Genomic DNA, 12,394 nt, shown 5'->3' on the forward strand with positions numbered 1-12,394 from the left:
GGTCCTCTATGTGCATTAGAAATCTGGCTGCTAACAGATAAAGATGGTCAAGGAAGTTAGGATAATTAAGAGTCATAACAAGACATCAGGGCAGTTAGGTGGCACAGTGGATAGAGCACCAGTCCCTGGAGTCAGGAGGACCCGAGTTCAAATTCGGCCTCAGACACTTAATAATTACCTGTGACCTTGGGCAAGCCACTTAACCCTACTGCCTTGCAAAAAAACCAAACAACAAAAAGTACACATAAGAGGTCATTTGGTCAAGTGCTAAATAGAGATTGAACTCATTTCACTGCTTCTTAACCCACTTGGTCTCTTTTCTGAACTGTCATTTCCTATTCTCAAGATCATAAGATCACAGATATAAAGCTGAAAGTCACTTGAGACACTTAATCCAACCTCTTCATTCTGAAAATGAGGAAACTGAGGGCCTAAGAGATTATTCATGGTAGGGGGTCAAGGTACAAACCTAGGTCCTGAGTCTATATCCTCTTATCTATTACAGAAAAGCAATCCCCTTCCTTCCTCACTCTTAAAAAAGGCACTTTCTTTTGTAGTCTCCAAATTTTTAACTTTGTTCCTTATCCTGACTGATTTTGCCTTTTGGTTTGTTTTTTTTTTTACGGGTTTTTGCTAGGCAATGTGGTTAAGTGGCTTGCCCAAGGCCACATAGCTAGGTAATTAAGTGTCTGAGGCTGTATTTGAACTCAAGTACTCCTGCCTCCAGGGCCAGTGTTTTATCCACTACACCACCTAGTTGCCCCATCCTGACTGATTTTGAGAAGTCTAGAAGTGAAAACATCTGACTTTTTTCAGAATCAATGAGATGCAGAATATATTAATCTGTTCCTTATAAACCTTGGAGGTAAATAAACTTGTATTAGTGCCTTTGTTGAACTAAATTTATGGCTAAGTCAATAATTACTTGAGTTTTACATTTAAAAATATTTTTTGGTGGACAGGTCTTATATTGATTAAGGTTTAGAAGTAGTGTAATTGCAGATAACCCAAAGACTTAAAACAGTTCAACATTTTCTTGCACTGGATTGATCAAGAGCTCCCTCTATCAGTCAGTCAATAAAATTATTTCACTCAACAATTTGAAACTCATTTATTAAGGAGTCATATAAAGATACAAATACACAATACTCCCTGTACTTGATTTGACTTGGAGAGCTAGAACAAAGGGGACATTTAAGGGAATTCTATGGAAGAGCTGGGTCATAGAATAATGTAAATGAAAATTACCCTCTACTCATTTCCCAACTCAACCTGGAAATGAAGGAGTCTATCATGTTCTTAATACACAAGAGTTAAGTTTAATCCTGGCAAGTAAGTAATCCCTCTTCATGTTAGCTTTAAAGCTTTTAAAGCCAGAGTACAAGCTCAAAAGAATTCACCACTTCATTCATTCATAGAATCATTGAGTACAAAAGTGGAATTCTTTTTTTTTTTTAGGTGTTTTGCAAGGCAAATGGAGTTAAGTGGCTTGCCCAAGGCCACACAGCTAGGTAATTTATATTAAGTGTCTGAGACCGGATTTGAACCCAGGTATTCCTGACTCCAGGGCCTGTGCTTTATCCACTGTGCCACCTAGCCTCCCCAGTGGAGGAGTTCTTAACTCAATTAGACAAAAAACATCTTTGAAGAGTTAACTATGTGCCAGGTACTGTGATGGGGGTGGAAAATATATATAAAGACCAGATAGACAAATAAGTACAAAGTCATTTTTATGGGGGATTGGTAACCAGGAAGATTAAGAAAAGGCCTTGTATGGGAGTCAGCTCTTTGGTTCTCAGGTGGATCATGTCACCTGGCCAAATGGCAAACATGCTGTCCTCCTGGCAGCTAGGTTAGTGCAATGGAGAGAAAACTGTCCTTGGAATCAGGAAGCCCTGAATTCAAATCCAGATTCAGACACCTGACACTACCTGTGCGATCTTGGGAAAGTTACTTAGCCCTGACTTCCTTGTATTCAGGACCATCTCTCCAATCATCCTGATTCATATCTGGCCACTGGACCCAGATGACTCTGGAGAAAGTAAAGCTGGTGATTTAGCACAACACCCCTTCACTCAAATCCAACTCATATTTTATCATGGGATCACCTACCTGATGTCATGGTATTCTTCAAGAACTAAGGTCTTTGAGGAGGAAGGCAGAGGTTGTCTATTTAGCCTGAGCTATTTAGCAAATCCACTTTCATTCCCTCCATGACAGATACAAGTCAGGCACTAGCTGATAAAACTCTATAATGTCCCTGAGGTATATATAGTACAAACAGGATGGATATTTGTTTCTAAGATAGATGAATTCCTAGCCATTTCAAAACTGCCTTTATCTGAGCTGACCAAACAAAATATCTGAGACTTAACAAAAAAACACAGGCCATTTAGCCTAATTATTTCAGATACTGGCAATACTGCGGAGGGCCAGTCTAATCACAACCATAAAACTTTTAAAGAAATATTTTTTTTGAAAAACTTGAAAAAATTCAAACTACATATAATCCAGTGTCATATACAATTCACTCTTTGTTCTGTTCATATTTGTTGAGGTTTTTTTTAAAAAGAATTCTGTCCAATGAATAAAACAATTACATAATTTGTTGATTTGTATTAGGTATGACTCATGACTAAATGTCCTTACCAAGCTTTTAAGAAACTTCCAGAACTAACATGAACAAAACACTACACACATGCTTTTATATAACTCTCAAAGGCAAAGATATTATTGGTTAAAACAGTTAAGTCTATGAAGTCGAGCAAGTATTCGATGGCAACTTGCCTACCTAATAAATCTCAAAAGCACTGAAGCCTCATGCAAAGCTTTCCAAAACAATAGTCTCTTAAAGTCAGCAGGAAGTTGCTAGTCTAAATCTAGTCCAGGGAAAAGCAACTGATATCAAATCTATAACATTCAAAGGTCAGGCCTCACCCACATGGTTATAACCAGTATCTTTAATCCAGTTTGCACAAATCCTCCCCTCCAACTACTATTTATCTCCAAGAAAGCACTTTTTGCATTTCTGCCTATACCCCTTTGCTGTTTCCTTAAATGATTTCCCTGCTCCTATTTAAATGCTCACTTTCCTTAGAAGCTTGAGCTCTTGGGGCAGCTAGGCAGCACAGTGGATAGCGGGCCAGCCCTGGAATCAGGAGGACCTGAGTTCAAATCCAATCTCAGACATTTAATTGCCTAGCTGTGTGGGCAAGTCACTTAACCCCACTGCCTCAAATTAAAAGAAAAAGCCTCCCTTACTTCCTGTTTATGGAGAAGGGAGGGGGGTAGTGGTTTGGGAAAGTAATGTTAAGATGTAAAGAGGTTCCCTCCAATACAAGGAAGACAGAATAAAATTGAAATAAAGGAAAAGGAATAATTTGCAACTAGACTGCAATTTTACTGAACTCTTTCATCCCCATCTTGAAGTAGGTAGTCTAAGTGCTATCAGATGAAGAAACAGGATCAATCCATACCAGCTAGCTAGTGGAGAAGTGGTCACAAATCCAGGATTCAAGCTGGTCAGTCATCTTATGAGGCTGAGTGGACCCACTGCAGGAGATTCAGGGATTTACTGAGTTATTCTCCCTAACTTATCCACTTTAAGAGTCACCTGTCCCCATCTTTAATGCAGGCCCTAAATAGAAAGTATTGGCACTGTTGTGGAGGACCAAATGAAATAATGTATTTTGCAAATCCAAGGGCTAGCTATTATTCTTCCCACCAGATCTTTCACTGTTGATATGAATCCTAATTATCCAAAGATTTTTGTCTTATAAAAGGAAAGCTAAAGAGGTACTTTAACCCATCTGCAGCAGGTTTCCAGGCATTTTGGCTGAAAAGAGAGCAGGAAATCACTAGGATTTCTAATAGGAAAAAAAAGATAACCCTAAAAACATAAGGTGAGGCAGCTGGTGGCTCTGTGTAAGACCTAGCACTAGGCTCAAAGTTAGGAAAAGCTGAATTCAAACCCAACTTCAGATACTTCCGAGTTGTGAAGTCACTTAGAGTCTTTAGAGAAGGATATAGCATTTGTATTGCCAAGATAGCTTAAATGGGGTCACAAAGAGTCAGCCAGTGGGGGGGGAGAAGAACAGGACAAAAAAATGAGCCAGCTTAGGTGCTTATGCCTGGTCTAAATATATGTTTTGAAGCTGGTTTAGTATGAAATTTTAAATTTATACATTGGACGATAACAGAACAATTCAAACACAAAAAAAGATTTCCTATCTGACCAAGTCATATGAAACCTATTTCCTTCAACTAATAATTAGAAAACTAGCTCAACATTAATATTTTCCACACAAAAATAGACAATAGTCATTCTGATTTCTATTTTCAAGTTCTTGCTCTTCACAAGTTATTAGTACCGTGCTCTGCTTTGGAGGGTGGGCTCTATCCTGTCTCAGTTTTCACCTGCCTGCACTCATTTCAGACTTGACTTCTCCACCTTACTTTCCAGCTATCTTTTTTGCAGTTTCAAACCCCAGTGTAGCTTTTTTATAATAGGCACTTTATTAAAGTTTGACTTTTTTGTGTGTGATTCAATGGGGTCAAGTGACTTGTTCAAGATCACACAGCTAGTGAGTTATCAAGTGTCTGATGCCACATATGAACTCAGGTCCACCTGCTGCCCCCAAATTTTTTGACTACTGAGATGGATCCATAGTAATATACTGTCATATTATGTCATTCATTATCTCAAAAACAAATATACCCATGTTACAGATTAAGGAAAGAACTGTTAAGACTGACATGCTATTATCAATATGCTATTACATGGGGAAATTTGGACTTTAATCCAGATCTTAAGACTACAATCTAGAGCTCCTTCCTATGCCATTATATCATGCTCTCTTTTTGCCTATATCTCAAAAAAAAAAAAAAAAATAGGTTAAGCAACCAGGAAATGAGATAAATGCAGGAATCAGGGACTGTTGGGGAGGAGGGTGTCCTGGCCTTGCTACCAGATAGGAGATAGGACAGGAGCAAGAAACTGTCATTCTTTTCCTGCCATTTGTCTTTTCCATGCTTTGAAAAAGACCAATGAATGGAATATTGTTCAAATAAACCAAATGATACTGAAAGAAGGAGCAGATAGCAGGAGCTTTAAAATGAAACAAATTTCATTTGCAAAGAAAATACCACTTTTTTTTAGGGTTTTTTTTTTGCTAAGTGGCTTGCCCCAAGGCCACACAGCTAGGTAATTATTAAGTGTCTGAGACCGGATTTGAACCCAGGTACTCCTGACTCCAGGACCGGTGCTTTATCCACTGAGCCACCTAGCCGCCCCGAAAATACCACTTTTTAACCCAGGAAATCAAAAGTGAAAAGGATTAAGGATCCCCATGTCAATAATAAACCAAGAGGAAGAAGAGAAATGGCAATCTACCCATGCAAATACGTGCTGACAATGCTTTCCCAAGGAGTACACATTAACACTTATGCTTAATTTTCATTTTTAATTACAACTGTACAACAGACCATTTTACTCTTGCATCTTTTCAATGGTTTCTTCTTTATATTTGCCCTTCTCTTTTCCAACTTGTCGGGATTTGGCTTTACGCTCAAGAATCTTTTTGCGATCTTTGTCCAGTTTTAGTCTGGTGATAACTACCTGTTTAAAAAAATGAAAAACAAACATTCCTTCAATTTGAAGCAAAATTCCTATCAACAATGATATATTAAAAAACTTAAGGTTCTAAAAGTTTTCAGAACCCAGTATCTTTGCATCTAAAGTCTCTCATCACAGGGAACATAGATATTATTCTCTTTAAGAGGGAATACAATCTTTCAGGATTACTGTTTGCTGTCATTCTGGAGAGACTGGTTTTTTTTGTTTTTTGTTTTGCAAGGCAATGGAGTTAAGTGATTTGCCCAATCACACAGCTAGGTAATTATTAAGTGTCTGAGGCTGGATTTGAACTCAGGTACTCCTGATTCCAGGGCCAGTGCTCTGTCCACTGTGCCACCTAGCCACCCTGAAAATGTTATTTTTTTTTAACAGTGATATCTGTAAAGAGAATATGAGGGGACACAAAGAACCTAGAGAACTTCTTTCCTAAATGGTTTTAAGTCTTATTTCATAAAAACACATTATGACAGAAACTCTTGGAGAAACTTTAGCATCCATTGAGCTAAGCAGTGGATCAGTGATTCCAGAACTAAACCAGCAGCAGCACAGTAAGACTCAACAGATCTAACTAGCTGTGATTGTTCTCTCAGCCCACACAGTATAATTAATTACATTCTAGTGTTATTACTGTTACTTGTGAACAAATTCTATAGCCAGTAATGCTATGTTTAAGTCTAGGAGATTACAGGGTCTGATAGGAAAGAACAAAAGTTTGTGAGGAAAAGAAAGATTTCTCTAGTTTTTTTACTTTAATAAATAGGTAGAACCTCAAAGTTAATTAGTTAATTAGTATGGCATAATTGTAATAATTCATAAGGAAATATCAGCATATATCCCTGGACTGCCTTAGAACTTGAGAGAAGAATTAAGAGAATGAATCAGAAGCAGGAATATACCACATTACCTACATGGTGGGTTACCAGCTCTAAAAATCCTGCTATAATCAATATGAGTTTCTAATAGGGTAGGGCTGTAGTTTGGTGTTCTGGACAGATAGCTAGTCTGAGAATGAGGAAGACTTAGTCATCAGAGTACCAGGCCTGGAGCCAGAAAGACCTCGACCCAAACTTGACTAAATATTAACTGACTGAGGCTGGATTTGAACTCAGGTCTTTCTGACTTCAAGACTTGAGTTCTATTCCCTATGCCATCTAGATGCCTCTTGCTAGCTATTATTAAGACATGTGTTCAAATCATTTTTCTGACATAATACTCCTGTGACCATCAAGTTAAAGACATTTCCCTTCTTTACTCTCAGTCAGTTCCCTAAACCCTTAAGATACAAAGCTGCTAATGTACTGGGAGAATTCCTCACTTTTTTTTTTTTAGGTTTTTGCAAGGCAAGTGGAGTTAAGTGGCTTGCCCAAGGCCACACAGCTAGGTAATTATTAAGTGTTTGAGACCGAATTTGAACCCAGGTACTCCTGAATCCAGGGCTGGTGCTTTATCCACTGTGCCATCTAGCTGCCCCTGAGAAGGCTGGGCAAAAAAATAAAAAGATACAGAATAATAGGCCTCAAAGATGGTATTCCAAAAATTTTAAATTAAGGCTAACTTTATTAAATTTCCCAAAATATAACTTCCTTTAGATCCCATTCCTTGAGGTATATGAAGTCAGGATAGCATGGCAAGCTAATAACCAAGTTTTGTTGTAGTAAATTACAAAATGGAGAATGGTTTCTATTCCACCAAGCTAAACAAAATTACAAAAGTCCATTGTTTCACAATTATTCCTTCTCTATTTACTACCGCACTCCTACAACTAATTGTTTCTCAATTTTGAGGAAAAAACAATTTTGAGGTATTAAAAGCAGTATGTACAGCAGTCTCAAGTTCAATAAGTAAAAGTATAAACTAATTATGTTAAAACCTGATTCAGTAATGAAGGGGATTCACAGACTGCTTGTCTAAGAAGATAACTTAAATATTTTATCATCTAATTCCAAGTTCAGAGGGAACATGCCCAAGGTCACACAAGGAGTTTGTGACAGAATTGAACAGAAAGTCTGATTTTCAAGTACAAGATTCAGGTGAAGCATAGAAGAGTGGATAGGAAGGGCAAATTCTTAGGGACTTAATGATGTTGAACTGGTTATATTCCTGCATTGGAATTGAATTTGAAGGTATAATATATTAAAAAGATGGAGCAAATAAGCAAGAAAGGAATGTACTGAGAGAAAGGGAAAGGAAAGGTAGAATAAGCTAAGTTATTTTACATAAAAGAGGCAAGGAAAAGCTTTTGCAGTGGAGTGAAGGAGGGGAAAGATGAGGGGATTGATTGAGCTAATAGGAAATGGCTCAGAGAGGAAATAACCTACACTCAATTGGTTATAGAAATCTATCTTACCTTAGAGGAAATGGATGGGAGAAAAGGGACAGGAAGAAGGGAGGGGAGGGGGGTATAGGTAATAGAAGAGAGGGAAGATTGTGGGAGAGGATTATCAGAATACAACACACTTCTGAGGAGGGACAGGGTAAAAGAGAAAATAAAATAAATGGGGGGTGGGAGAGAACAAGATGGAGGGGAATATAGCTAGTAATGGCAACTGTGGGCAAAAATATGATAAAGAAAGAATTGATGGTGTTTGAATACAGACTGAAGAACACTTTTTCCTCTCTCACTTTATTTTTATTGAGATTTCTCTTCCTTTTGTGTATGTGTGAGTCGGTGGGGGGGTTATGTCTATTTTATAATATGACTATTGACTAATGTGTTTCATGGCTACACATTTTTAACTTCCACCAAGTAACTTACTTCTCAATTGGGGAAATGGAGTGGGAGGAAGGCAGAGAATTTGGAACTCAAGATTTTAGAAGCAGTTGAAAACTGCTTTTGCATGTAGCTGGGGCAAAAAAAAATTCTTTTTAAAACGAGTTTGGGGTGGAACAAATACTAAAACTTTTGTTTTGTATCATTATAATTCTAATCACTCATGATATTTGTCCTTCACTCTTGAACACCATGACATCAGGGAGGTGACACCATTTGAGTGAGGGAGGCTGTGTTAAATCACCAGTCTCACCTTCTCCTCCAGAGCCATCTGGGTCCAGTGGTCAGATATGAATGAGGACAACTGAAGATGGCCCAGGATGCTAAAGGGTTAAGTGATTTGCCTAAGGTCACACAGCTAATAACAGTCGATTGTCTGAGGCTGCATTTGAACTCAGATCTTCCTGATTCCAGGGACAGTGCTCTATCTGTACCATCTGGCTGCCTCTTAAGTAATCTTTGGCTCTTTCAACATGCTACTAATTTCCATGTCTCCTAGTCCAGGGCTCTTTCAATTATAGCAGACTATTCTCCTCCATGGGCTCTAGGAGTAGACACCCCACCCCTTCCTCCAGTAAGGCTCAGGAATTCTAGAAATGGAAATTTCACTCCAGTTTCAAATTCAGTGAGCTCCAGGGCCACATTTGCAAATGCCTATTTGAACACGTCTTTTGTGTGGCCCACTAAACCATCAAACTCAACACATGAATTCATCCTCTTGGATAATCATGCCACAATTGTTGCCAGCTACCTAAATCATACCTTGCTAGGATGAATACCCACATGGACAGTTGTGCCATTAGCTTTTTCACGCTGTACACGTTCGATGTAGATGACATATTTCTTTCTGTAAACCTGAACAACTTTGCCAATTTGCTGACCTTTGTAATGTCCGCGAACCACCTGAAAATAAAACATGAGAAAAAACTCTTGTCAATGTCTAATGTATTTAAATCATAATTTCAAGACTAATCATTTTATTTTAATAATATCCTAAATTGGGAATCTAACCAAAACCTGAAAAAAAAAAAGGTAAGAACAGGAAATATATAAAAAAAAGTATATTCTCAGTCCACAATTTCAGGCAGTAAAATCTGCAAATCTTTGATTTTTTTTGGCAAGGCAGTAGGGTTAAGTGACTTGCCCAAGGTCACACAGCTAGGCAATTATTATATATCTGAGTTCACATTTGAACTCAGGTACTCCTGACTCCAGGGTTGGTGCTCTATCCACTGTGCCACCTAGCTGCCCCCAAATCTTTGATTTTAATTTGGTCTGCAATTCAGATTTGAAAAAACAGTAGCAATTTTTATTTGATTTATTCAAAATCTAGTAGTAGGCACTCTCTTTAAGTGAATGGAAAAGACTGAGTTTCTGTCTCCACTATTCAAAAGCACAGTAAGAGGCACAACCAGACACTAAACAACTTGAAGGATGATCTTTTTGCTATGTTATCTGCCCACAGCTTCTAGCTCCATGATCTATTAACTACCAAGGAACAGAAAAAAAAAAAAACCCATCATGGAATATAACTGTAAGACATAAAAGAAAAGTTAATTGTTTTACTAAATTACTGCCAAGTAAAAAGATTATTACCAATATACAGTGGTGCTTCACTCTCTACCACAACTCTTTTCTAGTCCCTCCTCCACCCAGTTGTCAGTCTAAAGCTCAGGGTTGATTATGTTAGCCCTTTTCCACCTAAGAAATTTGAGTGCGCCTTCCTATTCTCTCCAGGATGAAATAAAAAAATCCAGCTTAGCAATCAAAGTTCTTCCTAACTTTCTCCTTCCGCCCACCATCCCAGTCTTCTTATACCTCATATATCCCCTACAATTCAATCCAGCAACATTGGTCTCCTTTGCTGTTCCTCTAATTCTCCAGACTGCAGCTATTTTTTTAATTTTTTGCAAGGCTAATGGGGTTAAGTGGCTCGCCCAAGGCCATACAGTTAGATCATTATTAAGTGTCTGAGGCTGGATTTGAACTCAGGTACTCCTGACTCCAGGACCAGTGCTCTATCCACTGTGACACCCAGCTACCCCTTGCAGATATTTCCAATGTAATACTCTCCTCTTCTAGTTTTCTTGATAAGAAATCACTTGTTATTTATTCCATTTATATCTTTTTTTGTAAAAGATGTTTGGGTGTTGCTTCCCCCCATTAGATTGGGAGCTCCTGGAGAGAAGGGTCTGACTCTTGTTCTTCTCTGTATCCCCAGTGCCTGACACACAGTAGGAACTTAAATTGACTGACTCAGTGACAAGAGATAACTGTGGCTTCTTGGTGCGATGGCAGCAAATGCAAACTGTGGCCTGTCCAGCCATGCTGCAAAGGTTCTAGTGCTGGATTCTGCTTGTCGTTCCAAGGGCTGTTTGAAAAGCCTGGCCACTAGACAACTAAATTTTCTGGCCACAGTAATTTATGGCAATTTATGTGAAAGGTTTATTACTGGTATCCTTTTAGGGATAAGACAAAGAAACCAAATAAAAGTTCTCTAAGCATTAAAAATGGAAAGAATATTTACATTGACTGTGCAACCTACAGAAGCCTCTCAGGTTAAAAGGCTGTTGTACCTCTTTCAGAAGCATGTATGGCCTAGCACGTCTGGGAGATGACATTTTTGGGGCAAGGCAATGGGGTTAAGTGACTTGCCCAAGGTCGCACAGAATTCAGGTCCTCCTAACTCCAGGGCCACCTAGGTACCCCCGTGGATGACTATTTGAAGAAATTTAATAATAAAAAAAAGTTCACTATCAACAAGAATCTAGTCTGAAAGCTTAAATTACTACCAATTTTCAAAAGTCAATTAATATAGGACCCGACAAATAATTGTAATTATAAAGATGGCAGGCCCACTCCTTGCCTTTATCTTAAATCCGTAAAGCAGTTTGCAAAAGTTCCTGAAACGAAAGGAACTTCGGTCCACACTGCTCAAGCGAATTCTAACTTCTTGTGGAATCTGGACAGGAGCCGCCGGGCGTCCTCCTGCGGAGCGGCTGTCGCGTTAACGCACGAGGACACGGGAACTCCCGTCACAGTCCGTGCATGGCGCGGGCCCACCCACCCCCGCGCGGCGGGCTCATCCGCTCATGCGCCGCGCCATCACCATGGAGTCGCCGGTTGCGCTAAGAGGCCCGGATGTCCCCTCGGCGGGCCCGGATGTCCTCTCGGCGGGCCCGGATGTCCCCTCGGCGGGCCCGGATGTCCCCTCGGCGGGCCCGGCCCGCGCGCGGCACGCACGCACCTGGACCTCGTCGTCCTTGCGGATGGGCATGGAGCGGACGTTGTACTTCTGCCGCAGCTCCTTGGAGAGCGGCGACGACATGATCTTGCGCCGGACGTGCGAGGGGGCGTTGAAGTGCCTCTTGCGGTTCTTGCTTCGGTCCGACGTCACGAACGGGTTGAACTTCATTGTGGCTAAACGAAGGGGGAAGGGGCGAAAAGTGACGTCTCCGCCCGGGCCGGGGAGCGGGGCCGGAGCCTTCCCTCTCCTCTCCCACCCCGGCCCTCACCCCGCAACCCACCCACTCACGCGGTGTAGGAGACCGCGGCCGCAGGCGGGAAGGAGAGGGGAGGCCACGCTCGCCGCCCGGGGCCGCCCGGAAAGAGAGACACGTGCGCCCCCGGCACCGGAAGTCTACCGGCCGCGACTTCCGGCGCCCCCCCCCCCCCGGCCCTGGACTTCCGGCGGCCCGGATGCAGCGTCGCCATCGCGTGGCCTTCTGGAGTCACTGCAGCTCGGGGGCCAGGGAAACGGGAGAGCAATCCTTGCCCCTCCCTGGACCTCAGCTCCTTAATCTCTGAAATAGATTTCACTGTCCATAGAGAATAGCTAACATTTATCAAGTGCCGGCAGTGTGTCCTAAGCATCCGACCTTAGGGCAACTCTGGGACCTAGGTGCTATTATTCTTATTTAACAGTTGAGGAAACTGAGGCAACCTATAGTGAGTTAAGTGACTTACCCAGAGTCTCACAGCTGGTTAAG

At 40.7% G+C, this 12,394-nt stretch overlaps 1 protein-coding gene across 3 annotated transcripts; it reads right to left on the bottom strand.

The window, feature by feature from the left end:
* Positions 1-5,442: 5,442 nt before the first annotated feature.
* On the bottom strand, positions 5,443-12,055 carry RPL26L1 (ribosomal protein L26 like 1). Of its 3 annotated transcripts, none has more exons than XM_074212401.1 (4): positions 11,941-12,055; positions 11,653-11,825; positions 9,189-9,308; positions 5,443-5,617 (listed from the first exon to the last, which is right to left on the bottom strand). In XM_074212401.1, the coding sequence occupies exons 2-4, from the start codon at positions 11,818-11,820 to the stop codon at positions 5,489-5,491; spliced, it is 417 nt and encodes a 138-aa protein (XP_074068502.1). In that variant the 5' UTR covers positions 11,821-11,825; positions 11,941-12,055; the 3' UTR covers positions 5,443-5,488. The 3 variants fall into 3 exon arrangements, with proteins under 3 accessions (XP_074068502.1, XP_074068500.1, XP_074068501.1); XM_074212399.1 differs by having other exon boundaries at positions 9,168-9,308; positions 11,941-12,051; XM_074212400.1 differs by having other exon boundaries at positions 9,168-9,308; positions 11,933-12,049.
* Between the last annotated feature and the right edge of the window lie 339 nt (positions 12,056-12,394).

This window comes from Macrotis lagotis, chromosome 1 (genome assembly GCF_037893015.1).
Source record: "Macrotis lagotis isolate mMagLag1 chromosome 1, bilby.v1.9.chrom.fasta, whole genome shotgun sequence".
Classification (NCBI taxonomy): Eukaryota; Metazoa; Chordata; class Mammalia; order Peramelemorphia; family Peramelidae; genus Macrotis; species Macrotis lagotis.

What these genes read in the sequence shown, in the direction of transcription:
- RPL26L1 (XM_074212399.1), bottom strand. Translation starts at nt 11,820, where the DNA reads ATGAAGTTCAACCCGTTCGTGACGTCGGACCGAAGCAAGAACCGCAAG. An exon ending in GCAAGGACGACGAGGTCCAG is followed by an intron (nt 9,309 to 11,652) that starts GTGCGTGCGTGC and finishes TTTTATTTTCAG; the next exon opens with GTGGTTCGCGGACATTACAA. An exon ending in TGGGTATTCATCCTAGCAAG is followed by an intron (nt 5,618 to 9,167) that starts GTATGATTTAGG and finishes TTTTTTAAACAG; the next exon opens with GTAGTTATCACCAGACTAAA.